At 38.8% G+C, this 23,090-nt stretch overlaps 1 protein-coding gene across 24 annotated transcripts in view; it reads right to left on the bottom strand.

The window, feature by feature from the left end:
- The window catches only part of HDAC9 (histone deacetylase 9), an 861,568-nt gene that overhangs the window by 463,908 nt on the left and 374,570 nt on the right, over positions 1-23,090 (bottom strand). For 22 of the 24 annotated variants that reach the window (XM_084791695.1, XM_084791697.1, XM_084791698.1 and 19 more), the window contains one exon: positions 10,829-10,891. In XM_084791695.1, the coding sequence (XP_084647821.1) occupies positions 10,829-10,891 (63 nt within the window). Of the gene's footprint in view, positions 1-10,828; positions 10,892-11,128; positions 11,986-23,090 lie in introns of those variants that run through there. The other 2 variants (XM_084791691.1, XM_084791692.1) reach the window with 2 other exon arrangements.

Below are 23,090 nucleotides of genomic sequence, written 5' to 3'. Positions count from 1 at the left end.
GCATTATATATTGCTACCCAAAGCCTTACCCTTCCCCCCAAGGTGACAGAGATAAAAAGAATGCTGCAGCCACATAAGCTTGCATTTCAGTGGCAGTATCGCCCCTTAAGCAGAGTTATTATGTTGTTTGACAGCAGGAAGGGATATGTGGTTTCACTTGAATGTTATTCTTCTCTATTTAAACTACTAGAAATAACCCAAAAATGACAGAATGCTCTTTCTATAAATAATCATTCCAGTGTAGAGTTATATTAGGAGGTAACTCAGATGGTATGATAACGCCTAACAAGCTAATCTTAGACCTGAAATGCCATAAGATAGAAATACCCAGGCTAAGAATAACTGACCCAAAGGACTCAGCCTGTTAAGGAGAGGCTCAGACATGCAGGCATCTGCAGGTTCCAAGCATTTAATGAACTCTCAAAAGGCTCTTTCTACAGGAAGGCAATAAACTATGTTGGTTATTAACGTGATAATCAATAATGCTTTCAAAATATATTGATTCAAAAAGGTCGCTCAATATTCTTATAGCAAGTGAGACTTTAAAAAGTTGTTAGAAACCAAATAGTTTTTTTCACAATTTGATTAGTAGCTATTTTGTAAACTTTAAGATTAAACCACCTATATTACACAATAACATTTAATGAGGTAAAAATCTAACTCATGAAAAGTAAATTATATTACCATGATAGTCTGAAAATGCCATTCAGTTTCACTGAAGGAGCCCAAATTGGAGACCTATGTTTATAATGAATATCTATATGTACATGTTAGATAGACAGACAGACAGACAAACAGGCATATTAAGTGAAATCTGAATTTTGTTAGACAAATCTTATCTTTAGCTCAACACTTTCACATTTCAGGTTAGAATCAGGACTTGAATGGATGCCATGTTTCCAAGTGCCGATAAAGGTGAGCATAACATAAACTCTTTAGTGGAAGGAAACAAACCCTCTAGTGTTAGTATTCCCTTATCTCCGCAGTGGCGAAGCACGTTAACTCCTAGTTTTACCTACCCAGCACTGAGACTGTAAAGCATGAAGCTTCTAGCAAGGCTTTTAGTATTTGTACCTTAAATTTCCCCAAGATTAAAAATTCTGTCTAAATGTTTGCTTATAAACATGACTGTGGCTATAATTTTAGTATCAAGCAGATAGGAATAAAATTACCCTCTAGTTTTTTTTTTTTTTTTTTTCTATTTGGGAAGAGTGGCAGGAGTGGAGACCAAACTCTGCCATTTTCTCTCCAAGGGACCACGAGTGCTTCACATCTAAACTGATTTTTCTCACATGTGAACTATGAAGAGTGAGACAAAGCCTGCGCACCTCATTAACCTGGGAGGGTAAATGACAAGAGCAGCACCTGGTACAAAGAAACTCTCTGAACCCTAGCTGTTATCACAGTAAGAACTCAGATGTGATGAAAAACAAGATCACTGACCCCTGGATTGTGAGCATGGGAGCACCAAGCATGAGCACAGGAACTGGGAGTGACAAGCCTGGCTTCAAAATATACACTTGAAGGCTGGCAAGATGGCCCAGCAGTTAAGGCAGTTAAGGTGACTGCTGCGCAAGCATGACAGGAGGCCCATCCCTAGATGTCACAGTACTGGTGAAAACAGAATTCCAAGTGTTGTCATCTGACCTCCACACTTGTGTCATGGCACATATGCCCCCCCACATGCATTAATTAATTGAAATCAATTGAAATTCTATATGTAATCATGAAGAATTAGAGAAGTCCAACCACTAGTTCACTTCACGTCCTGTGTGTGTCTCCCATCTTCATGGTGGCAACTGGGTCAGTCACAAACAAAATTCATGAAGTTAGAAGTTTCTCAAATAAATGGTAAGCCAGGAGGAAAAAGAGGAAAAGCGGGTGTTTCCCAACTTATCAGTATGCAAGGCATTCAATCATATGCAAAAGACGAGATACACTCTGTGGTTTAGGAAATTTCTTTCTTCCTTAAGAGTGGTTATTGCTGTATTTAGTTATTGAATATGTTTTAAAACTTTATGAATAAGGGACCCACAATTTACCTACTATGGAAAAGTTAAGACTATGACAATAAATGGGAAATATATTCTTACAAAAACAAAAGAATTGTCTAGGTTTTTATTCATTAACTATAGGAGTTTAAATTATGAAAATACTTGAGCTAGTAGTTTAATGTTTAACTTAAATGTTTGATGCAAGTGTCTTAAGTGATAAAACTTATCTAAGAACAGGGAGGTTTCCTGTCCTCGCCCTACTAACTGCAAACCTCCTGGGATTAGAAACCAAACACTGTCAGCAGCAAGGACACCATGCATCCCTGTAACCAGTGGCACTCTGGAAGCCCTTCGAAACTAAGCAAAAGCAAAAAAGACTCACTAGCTAGGCCAGGCTGGCCTCAGACACCTAGTTATACTCCTGTCTCAGCTTGTCAAGGGCAATATCTCTTGCCATGAGCTGAATTTTTCTTAAAGATTTTAAGAACATTTTCATGGGATTTTATCTCAATTAAATTGTTTTCAACACATCACAATTCAGAAGAAAATCTAGTTATTCTCTAATAGAAAAATGTTCACTATTCTCAAAATGCAATAATTATGACAACCCGTTGGCAACATTACTGTGTTCATTAAAGATCATCTTTCATACTCTAAATCAACCCTTAATCTTTTTCTCTTTCCTTTTCTCCTTTCTTTTTTCTTTCCTGGGACATGAAGCCAGATACTTGAAAAAGTCTCTATCATTAAATTACATCCCAGACATACAATTCTTTTGTAGCTTAAATATCTCTGAAATCTGTATCCATCAGAAGCAATGCTGACAGAATGCACTATTCAAGTTCATAAATAAACACTTAACATGAATCAGATGACATTGTTGTCTTTCTTCCTTTAAATAAAGTGATTTAGAATATATTTTTTAAAGAACACGTTTTTCTCCACAATTGGTTCAGTTTTCCATTACTGGGATCTTTCTAACCAATGCCAGTAAAAAAGTCTCATCAGTGTTTAATCTCATGAAAATAAAGTTGCACTGCTACTCAATGAAAGATAAATGAGAGGCCTAGTTCATTCATGTTATTAAAATGTTTATATTTCTAAAACTAAAATCTTAGTTTTAAAATTGCAAAAAAGAAATGTTCCATCACCAACATATGAACCATGGCCCAAACTGGCAGAATCTGGGTAAGCCCTGTTCCATTCTTCTTGTGTCTTTTTTTTTTTCTCCCAGCAGAAACCTTTATTAGGTTCAAGTCTGTTTCCCTCAGGGTTTATGCTTAGCCCATATTCTACTCAACAACTGGATTAAAAATGTGCACATGATGCTACATAGCCAATAAATTATAAATGATGATTATTGGGGAAGTTCTTGGTGAGATTCTTCTGTTAAATAAAAAGAAGATTCACACCTGTAATACCAGCACATACGAAGCCAGGGAGGCAGGAACTCGATTCTAAGCCTGTCTAGCTACATAGCAAGATCGTGTCTGGAAAATGGAGACGGGCAGGGGAATAGGGAGACAGTTACATAGTGTGAGCCGAAGAGAAGGCTTAGCGGAGAAAGGTCAAATGTGAGGTTATGAATTCAGATCTCCCAAAACTACATAAAACTAGACACAGAGGCAGCCACCTGTTACCACAGTACTCTTATGGTGATATGAGAGATGGAGTCAGAGCAGTCCATGTACACTCATGTGCCAAGCAGCCAGGTGTACACAACAGCAAATAACAAAGAACTCCTGCCCCAAACTAGGTGAAAGATGAGGATACAAAGGCAAGATTATCCTCTGACCTCCATGAATCTTTACTTACACATGAGTATGAACACACACACACACACACACACACACACACACACACACACACACACGAGAGGGGGAGAGATAGAGGGAAGTGGGGGCAGATGGAGGCAGAGACAGTCACAGACATAGACACAGGTGGTGGTGGGAGACTGAGAGAGGGATTTTTAATAAAAACTGAGAAAAAGAGCCTTAAAAATCAGATTCCCTTCTTTGTCTCTGCCATACGTCATACAACAAGGCAACAAGGCTGGGAGCTGGAAACACTACTGTGCAATCATGACCTTTGGATCACTTAGCAGCACCAGCATTATGGCACCACCCACAACATGAGGAGTGGAGCAGAACTATGTGCCAGACTTGACTGCAGCTGACATCACCCAGTCCCTGCTGCCTGCTCGCCACCAGCTTTTCAACTCAGTAAAAAAAACCGAACGCTTAGTCTTTTGACCAGTTTTCTTTTACTGGCAGTGGAAAACACACACCAGCCTATATATACACACTACTAACCATCAAAATTGTTCCACAAAAACTTTGCAGGTGGAAGTGAAGGTGCTAAGTCCCCCCCCCCCAAAAATCTACAGTCAATACAGTCCTACAGAAAGAAGATGGAGAGATGATGGCTTGGTGAGTGACAGAGCTTGCTATACAAGCATATGGACCTGAGTTCGCATGCCAGGATCCACATACATGTCTGGGTCCTGGTGAGGACTGCAACTCTATTGTTGAAGAGAGAGAAAAGGGTCATTGGGTTTGCTGTCCAACAGCCTGCTTCCAGGTGTGGTGAGAGACCCTGTAAAAAAACGGATGAGGCAGAGATTGCTCTTGAAGGACTCCACCTTCACTTCTGGGCCCCCATGTGCTGCTCACAGGCACATACACCTATCCATGCATGTGCATACACGAAACACACACAACACATTCACACAGCACAAATGCCCATGCAACAAAACAACAAACAAGTATAAATATAAAATGAAAAATTATGATATTTCACCAAATACAGTCTTTCCTAACTTTTTTCTCCACATATGAGTTATTTAAGGGTGTGGTTATATTTAAAAAATAGTTTCATAAAAATAAGATCATATTATTGGTGTTCTTTGTACAAAAAAAAACCCCACCTTAAATTTAACTGACTGTAGCAGATTTAAAACTGCATTTGAGGAAATGATAAACACACTAAATGCTTCTTTACTGTAAGATACTATTTCTGAAAGGTCTCTCTAGGGTTAAATAAACTACTGAAAATAATTAGTGTTTGGAAACTTAAAAAAAGAAAAAAAGCCTCACTACACATTGCTATTTTAAGCATCAAGACTCTGTCCCTGGTAACAAAAAGGAAAGATATTAGCAGGCTCTCACGTCTTTCCTTCTCAGCACTCATAGCTCCTCAAACTGCTTGGTGTGGCTAGTACACTACAGTGTCCTGCAGGATGGGATTTGCTTTCTTTTTCATAACCTTGAACCATGTTCATTCAAGTAAACTAACAACACTAACAGCAACACACCTGTTAGTTTTACTAAGATTTTCTCCTGAATATAATTTAAATTCATCTACTTATTAACTGCATTCAACTATTTAGACCCTCTCATTCATATTTGAGGATTTTCACATTACTTACCAGTTTCCCCTCTATTTTTATAACCTCATGTAAAATGGTGACCCTGAAAGCACTTCTCTTGCTGCTTTAAGGATTTTTCTTCCAGGCAGCTCTGGATGTCCTAGAACTCACTGTGTAGACCAGACTGGCTTCCGACTCACAGAGATCTGCGCCTCTGCCTCTGCCTCTCTGCCTCTCTGCCTCTCTGCCTCTGCCTCTGCCTCTGCCTCTGCCTCTGCCTCTGCCTCTGTCTCTGCCTCCTAAAGCTGGAGTTAAAGGTGTGTGCTACTACACCTGGTTTCTTCTCTGTCTTTAGATATTTCCTATTGGCTAACTCTGATATGATTCCAGTAGAGCTCTTTTCTCCCACCTGCGACCTTACAGCCTGCACTTTGAAACCCTGAAGAAGTATTTATGGTTCAGTAGCCCATTGAGGGTTTGACTGCCTGGAGCATTTGCATCAACTTTCCCAAAAGGTAAGAAACTCAACTTGCAGTACTTTTCTTTTTGTTTCAGTGAGTTCATTTTCCTTTATTTTTTTTTTTACCATATATCTTCATTATATATGTGTGTGTATATACATATATATAATGTACATGTATATTTATATAAAAATATATGTATATATATTAAATCTTTATCATATACAGTATACCTTTGTTGGTAGTTTTGAAATATTAACTTCTGTGATTCAAATAACCATGTTTTATCTTTGTCATTCAACTGTGTTAACTTTTCTCTAATTACATTAGCCCACTTTCCTTTTTTCAAACCTTCCGCCCTTATCAGTTTCTTGCTAATTCTAATGATGAATTTTGTTCCGTAATTATCATGTTTTTGTCATTTTCATGTGATCCCATTAAAACGAAAATCCCCCTTTTCATCTCCTTCTATGGTTTTACCATTCTTTAAGGTATTGTTTTGGAGATTTCAAGTTCTTACTAAGTTGTGCTATTTTCTGGGAAGCAAATTTTAGACAATAACATTGGTCTAAGAACTTGAAATGTTTCTTTTTGGTGAAACCCTAAGACTAGAGAGGCAGGAACAGGCCGCTGTAAAGCTTGGCTAAGGCATTGCATGCGTGCCTGTATTTCTCTAGAGAGGCCATGTTTGACCCCCTTGCCTCATTTCACCAGCTTTTTCTTCCGTGATTTTTTTCTTCTGTGCTTCAGCCATGTGGGAGAAGAGGAAACACTGAGAACCTCACTGGGTCAGCAGGTCGCCAGGTTTGGGAATACTAGAATTCTTAGAAACTTGTCAGGTTGCCAGTAAAATTCTAAGAGTTTTCCTTGGTTGTTTATTTGGAAGTCAAGCGACATCATTTTCTTTGCAGTGCCTGTTGAATGCCATGTTAGGTAGACTGTGTTTGCTGCTGGCTTTTATTATTTTTTATTCTTACGGGGTCCACTTCAGGAGCCATCAGTGGTGACAAGATATGTCTACAGTACATCTTCACACCTCACATCTCCGAAGTCAAAATTGTCATTTAGAATATTTGTTAAATTCAGGATTTAGAATTCTTTCAGACATCTTGAACAGACACACTGTTAATTACACCTCCGTGGTCCTCAGGAATAGGAAACATTCATTGTGCCCCTGTTTCTAACAGACTTACTTATGAATAGTTTTGCTTTTTAGTCCCATAAAAATATTCCAACTGATAATAGGCTAAAAGGTGAAAATAACATGAGTTAGAAAAATAACAAAATAGCAATTACAAGTCAGACAAGAAGTAATCTTATACAATGGTAGCTTTCACAGACTACTTCATAGCTAGACACTGCCTCTCAAGTAGACATACTTGACTTCTGAATCCAGAATAGTCCACTTCTCTCAGTATGATACATCAAGAGAAAACAGATTCTGGAAAGGTGAAGACACATCTTAATAAACTATCAGAATTTCAACTTAACTGTTTTCATAGCATTAAAATAGGAATACATAATGAATATGATTTTTCTTTAATTATATCTGATAGCAATTCAGTATAAACTTGAGGCAATTCCTTCACGTGCTGTCCAACACTGAGTGGACATTTCTGCTGTCCAACATGTTAGGCTACAAGCCTGACAACAGAAAATTACCCCTCATTCTGCCAGATCCTGCTGACAGACTTCAGAAATATTTGTACGTGGTCCAAACAGGCCACAGAAGTGGAAATGACCTGGCAAAATATATCACCTGTAATGGATTTCAAAATTCAATATTATAGAATATTTTAAGCTAAGATATTAGCAGGCCATGCTACACACATGGACCATCATAATACTATCTTATGTCTAGCCTGACCATCATTATAAGGAAAATACGCAACTATATATAGCAGTTTCATTCCAATGACATATAAAAATCTGCACAAAAATAATGTGCTTTAACACCTAAGACCTAATATAACAAAAACCAATGTTATCTTGACTCATTGTTAATTACAATTGTATAATAAAACTAACTTTTGGAAATAATTAATTGAATTAACTGTCTCTTGGAGTTTCAGTTTGAGCACATAATCACCAGGTTCTTTGTCTTTGTTATATCATGAGCTGTTTCACAGAATACACGCATATGAACCCTACCCTGATATATAGTCAAGATTCACATAAGAAACCAATGTTCTTATGAAAAGAAGACACCCAAAGAAATAGCACATGTGTAAGAAAATTAATAAAACTGGATATGGAACAAAACCCTATTTCCTCATGGAAACTCCAACTTTTTTGGAATGTTCAGGATGACTGGAGAGCCATGTACCTTCACTTGCAATAATACCAGCACACGTGTGTACGTGCGCACACACGCTCACGCACACAGACACACACACACACACACACACACACACACACACACATGCTTTATAGATGTGCCTATACGTGAGACTCTCACAGGAATGCTGGGAGATCAGCAGTGCACAACATCAGTGGCCATTTGATGAACTCCACAAGTAGCTGGCAGCAGGCTTGTGAACACATGAGTCCTCAGACAGCATTTCTACCTCCTAGCACGTGTCCATCCTACCAGCCAGTGCACTTCTTACTCTGGACTCAAAACAGGTCAGTGGTCCAAGAAAGAAGAAAGAAAAATTTGTAACTCTATCAAGACAAGCACATCTCTAATTTAATAATGAGTCTAACGGAAAAAAAAAAATAATCTGGTGAAGGTCCACCAGGAGCAACCATAACTCGATCACCATGGGTCTAAGTTGGCTAAGAGTACAATGGCTGAGGAGATTAGCAAACCTACTTTCTAAGATGCCTGTTCAAAACTCAAAGAGAAACTTCAGATGGAATCCAAGCATCTTATCTGGAAACGCACTTGGTGTCTCTGTGATCCAGCCTCAGGAAAAAAAAAATGCACCAAAGATTGGGTGGATGAAATCTAAGGCCATGTTTATGAAAGTCAAATATCATGGGGCATCATGAGAAGGATGCAATTAATATTCTACCTTTTGAAAAGAAGTACAGCTTAGACCTTCCCTGTTTGCGGCAGACCTACTGCTGTCTATCTTTCTGGGTTGACCCTGACTGTATGATAACACTGTTCTTTGTTTACTAGCTGGTGCCTGGATGCTACCACAGGTGGGACTAGCAGCAAAAAAAATCACAAGGCTTCCAGTTTGAAAATCTTGTTATGCTGCGTCCTAATCTTTCAATGTCAGATAAACAACAACCTCACTTGGGGTTTGAGTCAAGTTGTATGGTTAGCAAAATCATGGGGAGGGGGGAAGCGGTGCTTGCTAGCACACTTGTGGCTAGCCTTGGTGTCAGCTAACAGTTGTTACTTGCAAGACTCAATTGTTTCTCTTCTCTAAAAGAAATGTAACAATTGTACTTGTACACAGAGACAAAGACTAAGAGGGCATCATGGTTCTGAAGTGATAGCTAAAATAGTATTTCTAGTGTTCACTGATCTTTCAAAACTGTGATGCTCAGTGCTAAGTTCCACCCCATAGATAGCTGCTAGCTTCTCCCCAAGCCCTTGTCAGCTTTTAGTCAAAATGATAACAAACCACTGATGTTCTAGAATGTTCTATTTTGCTAAGCAGATGTAACTTACGAATGTAATTTCTGTGGCATTGGTGTAGAATATCAAAATTTACACAACTGACATTTCATTACGATTCCATAAAAAGACAGGGTAAACAGAGGATCTGAAAACCATCACACTGAATAGAGCTTTAAAGAGAACTGGCATTAAACATGGCCCACAGGTGGGAATGCGCACAGGCACAGAAGCCAACCTGTGGAATATTTCTTTCCCCCTTAAGTCTACTAAGCAAAAGCTGTTTTATGTGACAGTCTTATCAGGGATGCAAGCAGTGATCTAAAACTGAGAGGAACCCCACAGGAGGAATGCTGAGGCTCCAAGGAAGAACTTTAAACCAATTTAGGCTACAGCATTCAGAAGCTGAGTGACAAAAGCTTTATGAACTGGTTATAGGAAACAAATAACAAACAGCAGTAATTCAAGCAAATCAGACTGCCTGGAAAGTTGGAAGTTTTAATTGACATAAACTGGTAAGTGCACAAGACCCATCTCCCAGTCAGCAGATCTCTGAGAGCTCAAGCATGTACAGAAAATCTATAAACTAGAATTTTCCCTGTTGGAATTGGCAAAGCATTGCACCTGCTTCTAACACATTTCGTGTGTGTATGTGTGTGTGTGTGTGTGTGTGTGTGTGTGTGTGTGTGTGTGTCTGTCTGTCTGACTGTCTGTCTGTCTATGTGTGTATGTGTATGCCTACATGTATATGTGTGTATGTGGTGTGTGTGTGTGTGTGTGTGTGTGTGTGTGTGTACCACTGCACCTGCCTGGCAATGCTAGACTTCCCAAGCGTTTGGGGAGAAATTAAAATAAGCATCTGGTAATAATTTTATTTCATCCAAAACAGATTCACTTTGAGCTTAAGAGAAAAAGCCACATTAGGGAAAGAATGAGAGTACCTGAGAACTTCTCCGACACACACTTCAGAAGGTACGTCTATAAATAGTTGTGCTTGTGTATGCACACTGTAAACATAAAGTCATCTGGCTGGCTGGAGCTGCGATTTAAACTGAAGTCCCAAGATGAACTTAAAGTCCCACTAGCATCTGTTTACGATCAGTACAGGTCTCCTCTCCCTAGCTGCACAGTGAGACAAAACACCTTCCTTTTACTTATCTCAGTGTCTTCTTGGATCACAAGCAATTCTTTACCATTGCATTCAAAAGAAACCTTCCCTAAACACACTCAGAATAAGCAAGGAGAGGGTGATGGAAGGATCTACATTAAACACTTCAACGCCATCAAGAAAAAAAAAGCCATCAACATCAAAGCTGAAAAGCAATTCCTTAAGCAAGCTCCTTTTCCTTCAACTCCCTACCAGCCTCCCCTCCCCTCCAGCCTCCCCAAACATCAAACAGACATCCCATACCGGGGTACAGAAAGACCATACCTGAGCTGATCATACTGTGCATTCTTTGCTGAGCCAAGAGCTGCTCCCGTCCGGCCACTCCATCTGAGGAAAGACAGGAGTCACTCTCGTAAATTGTCTGCAGCATCCTCCAGTCACTCTCACTTCAGATTCATCACTGCTCAGTGCTCTCTGGTCCCAGGAGCTACCCTGACTGGTCCTCCCTCCTCCCCGAGGAGAACCGGCAGGCTGAGTTTCAACTTCCACAATGACTTCCTTTCTGCTTAGATGGACAGACCCTTTAAAAAGACCTGGGCACTTTCCCCCCAACGAGTTACCAACCTGTGTGCAAAGCCGAAAGAGCAGACTGGATGCTATAGCTCACTGGAGTTTTAGGTTATCCTGGAAGCTAAAAGCAGGTGGGCAACAGGAATGTGCTTCGGGGTTATTTCTTTTTAAGAATAAGTAGAAAAATATGAACTCTGCCCATGAGAGGGAGAAAAGAAAGAAAACAATTAAACCTGGCGTCCAGCTCCCTGGACTGCTAGGGTTTCAAGGCGAGGTCCTCATCCTGCAAGTGGTTCCAGAGGGTGTCCTCCTATCTGTCTGCGCGTCTCTCTCTTCCCTTTCTCAGGCTCTCTCAGCTCAAGTTGGCTAAAGCTAGTGATAATCCATTTGCATATGAATCAACAACAGCATGGCCCACAGGCACAGAAATAGAACAATGGTCGGCCTGAGCCAAAAATAGGTCAAGCATGGCCGAGTGATTGGAGCCTGCATTAATGCATTTAAAAATACCCCAGCAGAGCCAGCTGTCCAGCCTCTATCTTTCAAACCATAATTCTCTATTGCAGGGCCTTAAAAGCAATTAACTCTTTCCTTCCTCAACTTGCTTTGCAGACTGGGTTTCCGCACTGGTATCTCACCTCCAAAGAAAGGAAATCAAGAAGAAAAAAAGAAGAAGAAGAATCCTAACTCAAAGAGGGAAAAATGCACACATTTCATTTCATTTTATTTCTGTAGTATGTGTTTCTGGAAGAGAGAGCAGAGAAGTGCAGAGCTGTATTGGTTCTAAAATAATACTGGAAGCTTTTGCTCATAATGTGGTTTCTGCCTCACCCACGCACAGCAATCCTGGTGTGCTATTTTTGTTGCCTGTTTCTCTGGCTACACTGCAGTTGGCTTAGGATGAGGAGCCTTTCTGCCTTCTAGTTTCAGCACTGACAGGAGATTTAGCAGAGGTAGTTTTTGAAAACAAGCACACCCCAAAATAAAAATTTTATGAAGGTTTGGGTTGGTTCTTTTTCTGTTTGGGAGTTTTTGTTTTGTTTTGTTTTGTTTACTTGCTATTTATTTTGTCCATTTCACAAATCCTAATGTGATCTAAGACTACATGTCAGTTTTATTGCATCCAGTTCCTGCTACACTTAAAACAAAAAAACAAAATACAAAAAACAAAACAAAACAAAAAACAGAAAAAAAAACCCCAAAAACCAAAACAAAACAAAACAAATGGTGGCTTAGAAATGTAATGTTTTCCTTTCTCTCAGTCCAGATCTACTTTACCTGTAAAAGAAAAATGTTGATACTTTCTTGTGAGTGCAGGATAAGTGAATAACTAACTGCATCGGTAAATCTATCAATATATCCACTACCCAAGTAGAAACGGAAGGGACTATTTATACCTTGGATGGCTGAAATATAGACCTCACTTTAGTGTAAAACTAGCATGTCAATAGATTATCAGGCCAACACACAGGATAGAATTCTCCTATGAGGTAAATAGAATGCACAACCTCTCAAAAAGGCTCCATAGTCTCTGGCATGCATATATAGTGACATCATTTATCTGCAAGCAATAAATTCAGCATCCCCAAACGGGACACCAGCATCTAGCCAGTTCTAAGGACAAAGAGGAAAGTGATACCCTCCATCATGCAAGTTCTTCTTCCTTGTCTAAACTGCGCAGCATCAGCATCAGCAGTGCCAGGGACAGGACAGAGGACAGGCTTCTGCTGCACAGTGCCCAGACCAACCAGATGGAAGAGGAATCATCCACAGCCTGGGAACCAGGAGAAGCAAAGAAGGCTGCACAGAACTCTAGGAAAGGGATGATAGAGCAAGAGTGGCTGCATTCTTTTCCCTGTGTAGATTAATTGGTATCCTGTGAACAGCTAACTCACAAAAGTTTTAAAACAGTTTTCTTGGATTTAAGCAAAACAACAAAACCTTAACATTGTTATTAGTGGAAAATATGTTTCACATTTCCCCTTTTAAAAAATGGATTCATAAAATTCAAGAGATGAAAATAGTGTCATCTAACAGGCTATGCTATCTCTGTGTGGTTATCACACATAGCACTTTAGACTTGGCACCAATGAACTGCTCACTGTGGCTATAGGGAAGCTGCCTCAGTTTCTTCCACATAAGCTGCTCCTCCAATCAGGGTAGCCTCATTGTCATCTGTTTAGTTGAGAGATGCAATGCCTTCCCTTTTATTTTTGTTTCATTCTTTTGATAGTTATTCTATAATGTGTTTACACTATAGGATACGCCTCCACTTATTAAGGTTCTGTCTCGTGCGTTCTGCCTAGTGCATTAAGGTTCTATCAGAAACGCTTTTAGACATGCATTCACAGGGCTTGTGAAATGATTTCTTATTTATAATGTTTTGTAAGTGATTCAAAAATAGAAAATATCCTACATGAGATTAGCCAGATCCTTAGTGCATACATCTTTAACATCTATACAGTTAGAGCAGCCATTCTGAAGCTGTGGATCTTCACGATGGATCTTATACATCCACTACTAATTCTATCTTCTTGTGCTTATTTATGCACCACAAAAAAAATTCCCAAGAAAATGAGAGTTACACCTAGAAAAAAATCAATTCGCATTATATAAATTTTCATTTTTACTGTCCATGATTTAATGTGTACATGTGTATTTAGTCCTTCCTCATCACCTAATGCTTATATTTTATTTTCTTCTTTGTACATGTTATACTTTGAAAAAAAATATATATCAGGTCCACATGAGAGAAAAATGTTCTTTTTCTTTCTGATATTATGTGACTTCAATTAATATCAATTAATACATTTTAAACCCATCCATTTTCCTATAATTTTGTGCTTTACTTTTCTTTAGAGGTGAATAGTATTCCATTTTATACATGTACCAGAGTTCATTATCAATCACATTCTTTCCTCAAGTGAGATGGATTTCAAGTAAATGACAACAATGCTAATGAGCATTTCAGACAGAGGAAACCTCACATACTCATGTTGCAATTACAACTAATGCAGCCACTATGGAGATCAGGAAGGATTTTCCTAAAAAATCTGAACCTTGAGCTATGATTTGAGCTCCTACACCACTGTTAGTATATGCCCAGAGAATTACAGGCCAGTTCCAGACACAGCCACGCTTACTACAACTTTATTTGGATATAGGATCAGCCCAGAGGCCCATCAACACATGAATGATTAAAATGTAATGAGGTATATATGCACAATAAAATGTATTCAGCTATAAAGAATGAAATTATGACATGTTCAGGAAAATGCATGGATCTAGATATAATCATCTTAAATAAAACAAGCCAGACTCAAAATATATTTCTCATATGTGGAGTGTTATTTTAATGTACGTATATATTTACATGGGATATACCCATATGTATACATATGTACATGTAGGGCATCAAAATAGATAATAAACTGTGAGACAGAACAGATTAGCAAAGAGAGAGAGTAAGAGGGTACATATTATGTATCATGCATATCATAAAAGCAGAAGGGGAAAGAACTGGGGAGAGAGAGGAAAACACCAAAGGATGAAGGGAAGGCAAGAGAGTAAGGAAAACAAGAAGAAGAGGAAAGTACACACATGTGAAAATGTCACAACGAAATACATTTCTCTGCTAGCCAATATTTGTAATATTTACACTGCTTTTTTTAAAACTAGTTCTATCAAGCTCTCTGTCCATCCATCCCTGCTCTCTTTCTTTGTTTTTGTGTCTCTATAACAGAAACACCAGGCGTAAAGAGACTTGTTTAAGGCAACCAAGGTAATTAGCTACCCATCTCTGGCATTCACACTCTCCAGCCACATTATTTCACCCCTTATCATGTGATACAAATATCTCACTTTAGATTTTTCAAAATAAAGTTTTGAATGAAATAACTGTCTACTTGTTTCAGAGTGTTTTTTTAGCAGAATATACAAAAATTATGAAAAATATGTAAGACAAATAACACAATCATAATATTGGCATAATAGATGCCTACACATCTTTCGTCACTTCATGTTTAATTACACCCACAAACCACAATCGACAAAAAAGATCTCCAAGCTTTTATAAGTAAAAATAGAACAAAACTCCAGAATAGCAAGTAATTATCCTATTTCTCTGAGGTTCCAGGGAACTGCTGTCCAATGTGTCTTCACTGTGACCATGTTTTACATCTCATCTCTAACAGAATATTTCACCTTCTTTTCAGGAGCAGTTCTGCCTTCCATTTAAGTCTTGACAACTAAAATTTGTTTTAGTGTGAAAATATATTAGGCCTATCATACAACAGTTGAAGTTTGTCTCCCGGAAGAAAAATAAGCATCATAAAAACAAGCACCACGGACACTGACAACTAGGGTTTCATAGTTTCATACCCAAAATACTCAGCAGTAAGAAGTTGAATGTCCCACACCATCTTAATAACACTGCTAAAGAAATGCAACTAAGTTTTTACAGTTATTTATGAGGCTAGCTTTGCTGATCTGGGGGCAGAGGATTTTTGTTTACAATAATCTTAACAAACTAGTATAAACATCAAAGTTGAGAGGCAATTTTTAAAATCTCAATATAATAAATTTAATTCAATTGAGTATGTTATTTTGACATTGAGTTATGTACATTTTACTTTCACATAGATAAAAATATAGATTAAAAACAACAAGAGCACAAAGTGAAGGTTTCCAAATTAGTGGAAAATGGGAAGTGAATCCTATTGTCAAATGTCTTTGAAAAATTATGACAATTGGAATTTTTAAATAAAAATACATGGAAAAAACAATGAAGTGTATTTCCAAGGCTGGCCAAATGCTGAAGACAGTGCTCAATGGTAGATCATTTCTCTAGTATGCTCAAGGCTCTAGGATTTATACCTAGTACTGTAAACTATGAATAAAAATAACATATTATAAACATAACCTCAGACCTTCATCCCACTGTGGTCTTTTTTTTTTTTTTTAAATCTGTCTTACTGATGGCTGAAGTTCTCACCCTAAGAAAATGCAGTATAATCTCTTTTATAGAGGCTTGTTGATACAATCTGCAGGTAAGTAGGCTTTTCACGGGGGGAACAAATGCTTTGATCCCATATTCTGAGCTTTAAAACTCAGTTCCCTAAAATATTAAGCTATGCTTTATAAGACTCTTATAAATTCCTTGGTGATGCCTGGTATCCTCCCTCTGTTCAGCCACCCATGGTCATTTCCCTCCATTCTAACTTCATATTTCTGATACTAGTGCCACCAGCAACAGCATTATCTGCATTCCTTCATGATCAATGCATTTTGATGCTCAGCATTCACAGGAACAGGGTGGAGGGAAGGTATTGTGTAGTTGTGGGGCCAGGGAGTTGGGGCTGAGGGAAACAAGCATAGAGTAAGAGTACGGTCAAGGCATATCCAAATCCCAGAAATCCCCCTGGGCCATAATGGTCTGGCATAAGTAGCCAGCCCCCCCCCCCCAACCTTTGTTGTCCCCCTGGAGAAGGTCATGAAGCCCAGTAGCCAGGTTAAACTTCCTCTCTCCTCATAAGGTGATGTCCAGCAGCACCTGGAATTCCTCCCGTGCAAATGAGGCATCTCTGGCACCTTGGACCTGGCCAGTGAGGTACACTAACCCTGGAAGCCCTTACCCACACCCAAATGTTTAAATAGTGTTTGTTCCTCCCAATTAAACAAGATGTCTCACTTTTCTCCCAAGATGTCCTTTTTCTGTCTTGCTCAAAACAGCCTGATGTCTCTTTTACCCCCTGCCATCTCCCTGACCCCCACTTCCCTTCTCAGGATCCGCCTGTGGCAGTAGCAGGCCTATCACACCTTAATGGGCTGAGAGACAAAGCCTGAACAGCATGCAGTCATTTTTGTTTGTGAAAAAGCTTATTTATCTGAATTTCCTCTTTTGGAAGAATAGCATCAGTTCTTAGTGAACCAGGAACCCGGCTTTTTCATTGCTTCCTCCCAACTCAGAGGGGCTGCCTGCCAATTGGCACTGTATCCCTGGCACCCGCAGCAGGTAGAGAGGTGAAGAAAACTCACCTGTGATGAAATTGCAGAGACTGCTTCATATGAAATAATTTTAAAAAATCAACAATAACAAAAACCTTAGGATCACTGGGCCTTAATTTGCTTTCTTTCAAATAGAGTATTTCGAACTATGACTTAGTCCAGTTTTAGGGGTTCACAGAGTATCAGGATCAACTTGTTAGAAAAGCAACTTATTGGGTCTGGAAGAAATGTTTCTCTTCAGTAGCTTTCCTGCTGATTCTGAGGCACAATAAAGCATGAGACCCAGGAGATTAGATCTTCTTCCCAAAGCAGTAATTACACTGCTAAAAATATAGATGGATAAAATATCTTTTTTAGTACAATATCAAATTAGCAAGTATTATTACAAAATAATTTAAATGAAAATAATTAAAATAGCTAAGACACAGGAAGCAATGTCATTAATATTCAACATGGAGAGGCTAGGAAGAACGCTCAGAAAAGGCTTTTTGTTGCTGGAACATGAGGCCAGCTGTATCCAGTTCAGGTGAGGAGTTCCTATTCCCTGGTCTTCCCAGCGAGCACTGTGTCCCGAGTTATATTTTCTGAGTATTTTCCAATGGCACATGAGTTGCTGTATTCAGCTCTAAACACCCAAAACAGGAAGATAAATCTATATGATCATGCAAGGCCTGGGGTTAAAGAGGCAAATAAAACTTTGGTTTAAACACAAAACTCACTCATTAAGATACTGAATAATAATAAATGAACATGAGAATGGCAGCCTGCACTCTCACAGGATTTTCAGTTTCTCAATGAGGAACTGTATAAATCTGGTTGGCCTGTGAACATGGCTGTAAAGGACTTTTTAGTGGTGTTGACTGAATTGAGACTCTCCATGACGATTGGCGGCAGCACCAGTGTATGGGCTGGACCACGAACTCTGTAAGAATAGTGAAGAGCCAAGTACAAGCATGCACTCATTTTTCTCTCTGCTCATGAGCGTGGATGTCACAAGCTGCTTCAAGTCCCTGCCGTCTTGACTGTCCTACAGTGATGGGCTGTAACCTGGAATTATGAGCTAAAATCGGCTCTTTCTTCCCTAAGTTGCTTTTGCCAGTGTTTGATCACAGCTGCAGGAAACAGAACACCCCTTCCTAATAACTGAGCATCTCTACAATGCAGCATCTACTTTGAAACATGAAGTAATAGGAATACACTGGTTCATGTTGGCTGAACCCCAGATGGACAAGGTAGTTATGACATCATGAACACTTAATTAGAGTCTCCGTTTTAACGCAGACAGGCTTGTGAAAATAAAAATTCTAGACGTTTACTCAAGTATCACTCACATTCTGATCTTCAACACTCAGAAGGAATTAAAAGTACAACGAATTTTACAAAATAAGTCTGCCCTAAGGGAGCTATGCTTTTTAATATTAACCATCTTAGAAATAAAATGTGGTTTCGAAAACCGAAAATTAATTGAGTCATGTATAGAATCTGAAGAAGAGCTACCATTGAGAACTGTGGTCAAACTATTCTCTGCGCCTAATACAAGAGTAGCTGATATCAAAATCCAATCCACAACTTTCATATCATTGCTGATCATGAAGAAAAAGTTGATATTCAGCTCTTCACATCCCAACCTATCATCAAATCAAATCAAGAGAGTTCTAGAGCACTTTCTACTCAAAATAGCAGTATTTTAAAGTTATGATTAAATTCTGACTTAAGAATTCAACTCAGTTGTGTGCCAACTACCAAATTTAAGAAAGAGTAAGGACCTGAAACATATTTTACTTATTTTGGCAAATTAAAAAATTATAGCAATAGCCCATAAAGTGTAAGGATTAACCACTGGCCACATCACTAAGTGTTATGGAGCCACGGGTATAGGGTTTTCTACAGCAGAGACAAATGACTCTCAGTGCGTTCTTGTTCTGCCAGCGTAACTTGACAACAAGGGCCACTTCTTTTCAAATGACATACAGGAGAGAGTATGTTGGTGTCCCTATGTCAATTATTCATTCTTCAATATTTTTTCATATTGTTTTTATAATCCATGAACCTCTTCCATTTTTTCCAATTTGGTAAACCCTTTTTATTCATCAGTATATAATGTCTTCCTTTATTTTATATTGCTTCTGCATAAAAATCAGGTGTTCATGTTAATCTAGTGGTATCCATGTCTACCCAGTAGATGATTCTCTGCATACTTCTGGAGATTTCTTTATTTTATTCCGTCAGAAACTTCTTCACACTCGATGAATTACAAAGAAAAGACTTCAGACCTGGATAGTTTGCCATCTTCTCAGCAGCAAAGCCTTCTATGGCATGAAAGATTGAATGAGAATACCCAAACTCACAGTCAAACCATGGCAAAAATCACAGGGTGTCTGAGCAGTTTAGTTACATATATGTCTCCATACTATCCATCAACAAGACAAGAACAGAATAATGGCACTCCTTCAGGTTCATCTAATATATTGCTTAAAGAATAAAGTAAAAAAAATATTCACTCAGCACATATGAAGTTCAATGCCTTCTGCATCATTTCTTCCTAACCCTAATTTCACCTCAAACATGGTTTTTACTTTCTCAGAAAAATAGCATTCTAGACTACCATCAACTTCATCTGGTCATCAAAGTTGTGACTCCATAACATGCAATGCTTTTCAGGACAGTAGCGAACCATTAGAAGAGGATTATAAACTCATGACATTTTTCTCATGTACTCAGAAATATATTCTGGGGGATTTATTATTGAAATATTTGCATTTCTACATTGAAACATTTTTTATAAAGGATTTTTGGAAATTCAAAGGATTCTCCTTATGTCCTTAAGGATCTCTTGCTCTCTGTAATGGACAAGATTGGTTCCATTTCTGTTTTTATAGAGGACACTCTGATGTGGTTTATCGGACATCATAAAAGCTATGATAAAACAGAGTGCCAACCTAGAATCTCCTTTACTTTGCAGCTTTAAAGAAACCCTACTTGGCCAAAGCCTTTTGAAAGAGGGGGCACGTGCTCATGTATCTTCTGGGTCAAAAGGATGTGTTCTGGAAAGGATGGGAACCTTGTCCTTAGAGACTAATTTAAAGTTGATGCATGAGAACCACTTCATTTTCTTTTCAATATTTTTTCTTCTTTTTTTCTTTTTGTGTTTGAGATTATAATTACATCGCTTCTTCTTTTCCTCTCTCCAAATTCTCTTGGAATTCCTGCTCTTTTTCAAACTCATGGCCTCTTTTTCCATTAATTGTCGTTACACACATATATGTGTTGTGTATCTATATACATATATTTCTAAATATCAACTGCTCAGTCTGTACAATATTCTTTGTGTATATGTTTTACAGCTGGTCATTTGATACTGGATACTTCCTGAAGAAGACTGTTTCTCTTGCTCTCAGCATTCCTTAGTTGCTTGTGGCTCCTTGTATAGGGTTGAGGCCTTGTGGGCTTTCCCCCACTCACCTTGTAATCACATAATTATTCAATCCATGTCATGGGTTGTGGAAGAAGACTTTTATTTGATTTATTCTTGATATCGGGGTAAATTACTTTTGAGAGGTACAACTGGGATATATTCCTCAACATTTCTGAGTCACAATTCTGTCACCTTTTTTTTTTTTCAAGACAGGGTCTCTATAAACAGGAATATTAATAACTAGTTTGTGGCATAGCAACAATGTGTAGAAATGCTGACCATGAAGTCCAGATTATGACAAGTATATAACAGTCCTCAATGCACTGTTGTTTTTATTTTTAATAGTGTTAATACACGAGTAAGAACTGCATGACTGAGGATGGAGAGAGACGTCAGCGCTTCAGAGAACACACTGTTCTTGCAGAGGAACTGAGTTCCGGTCCCCCCCCTCCCCCATGTCAGGCAGCTCATAGCTACCTGTAACTCAGGCTGCAGGACAATCCAATGCCTCTACCCTCTCAGGACACCTGCACTCGACTGCACCTACCCCTCCTACCCTGCCGCCACCCGCGACTCAATTAAAAATAAAAGCGTCAACATGCGGTAAGACTGGGGTGCTACATAGATAAGTCCTACTTCCAAAGGTCAGCCTGAAACATCACAAAGCAGAATCTGAAGATCAGCAATTTCCTTATTTCCCTGTAGGAAAATAAACACCAAGTACAGAGAGTGCAGCAGCCTGAGTGCAGCAGCCTTCCAATGTCTGCATTCCTCCCGGGATGCTGAACAAACTCTGAGTACCCAGCAATGTGCTACATCTACCTCAGGAATAGGTTGTGTGCTTTGGTATCTGGGTAAAACCAACCTGACACGGGAACGAGCAAGACAGACTGGTAACAACAGTGGCAGAGTAGAACACCCACAGGGGACACTAAGTTACGGATGTGTTTGCCATTTAATCACAATCTCGGATATTTCACTACACAATGGGTTCCCCCAGCTATATTTGTTTATGGCAGACAGCAGGGACACAATTAAAAAAAAATCAACGTGCTATCATTAGCCATTTTGTCCAAAGTTGTAACACTCTGGTATGTAAGAACTAGAGACTGTGTCTTTTATTCGGTCCATGCCTGCAGGGGATTCTCAGCGGTGCTGCTTTAAGTAGAAGGGCACAAATCATGAGGGAGGAGCTGTCAGTTTGTTTTGTGTTTCCTTTAAAATGTTTTATTTTATTGAGAGTTTCATTTACCAGTACAACATTTACTTCATTTTTGCCCTTCCTTCTCCACACTCTAATCCCTTCTGTGTACTTCAACTCCCTTTATAATTAATGGCCTCCCTTTAATTACTGCTTCTCTCTCTCTCTCTCTCTCTCTCTCTCTCTCTCTCTCTCTCTCTCTCTCATACACACACACACACACACACACACACACACACACCTTACTGAGTCCTTTTACTGTTGTTCTTATACACATGTGCTTAGAGCTGACCACTTGAGACTAGAGGACCTACGAAGAGGATAATTTCTGGAGAAATGTGATTTTTTTTTCTTTTCCAGTAGCCATTCAGGGTCTATAGCTCTCCATCTATGGGTGGGTTTTCTGAAACTCCCCCTATCACGTTGGTCTGTCAACTAGTACAGTCTGGTTTAGGCAACCATATTGTGATATATTATGGGTACACCTTCCCTGACATTTCTACAAGACTCTCAAGCAGCAAATGGCCTGGCCTTCTGGCTCTGACACACCCCTTTTTATAATTTTACCTGGGTCTGAGGTAGAGCGGTTGTTTGCAGATGCATCTACTAGGGCTGAGCACCCCATGGTGAGCTATTCTTGCATTTTGACCAACTGCGCTTCTCTCTAAGAGTCTCCATTTGTTTCAAATGCTGTGTTAATGAAGGAGGGATAAAATATTTATCCTTATACTTAGAGATAAGTGTAGCTCTCACCCCTCTTCAAATTCACTTATTTTAAATGTCAAACCTTAGCTAGACTAAAATGTACTACTTGTTCATTATTTAAATTATACCTATTGCGGCAGTGGCTTGAGAAACCTCAACACTAGTTTAAAAAAAAAAACTAAACTAAAATGAAACAATTAAGATTTTGAATAATAACTGTTTGAGAATACACAATCCTACAAACCTAAATAAATGTTATCTCATTTATAAACAGCAGGAAACTACTGGCCAAAACAACATTCAGAAATCATCAGGACTTGATTTTGTTTAAATATGCACTCCACTAAAAGCAAGAGCAATCATATAACCAGCATTATATGAAAACAATTAAAATTTAAATCAATATGGATGCTGAGAACTGAGAACCCATTAAGACCTTCCGAGTAACCAATAATGGCTCTGTCTTTGATTTTTACAGTCTAGTACATATAACCCTATTTTTAATACACTTGGGGAAAACTATAGTACCCATTGCTGTATATTTAAATGAATCATGAGCCATTATAACATTTCCTGTGTCTTAAAGCTTGCTATGTGTGTCCAGAATACATTTTAAAGTTTTCTAGAGTTAAGCTTCCTCATCTGGGAAGAGACACAGAAGCAGCCAGTTGGCGCAGTGGCTACTCACA

Source organism: Acomys minous (genome assembly GCF_964271855.1).
Source record: "Acomys minous genome assembly, chromosome: 8".
Classification (NCBI taxonomy): Eukaryota; Metazoa; Chordata; class Mammalia; order Rodentia; family Muridae; genus Acomys; species Acomys minous.
This window is presented reverse-complemented; position numbering and strand designations above follow the sequence as displayed.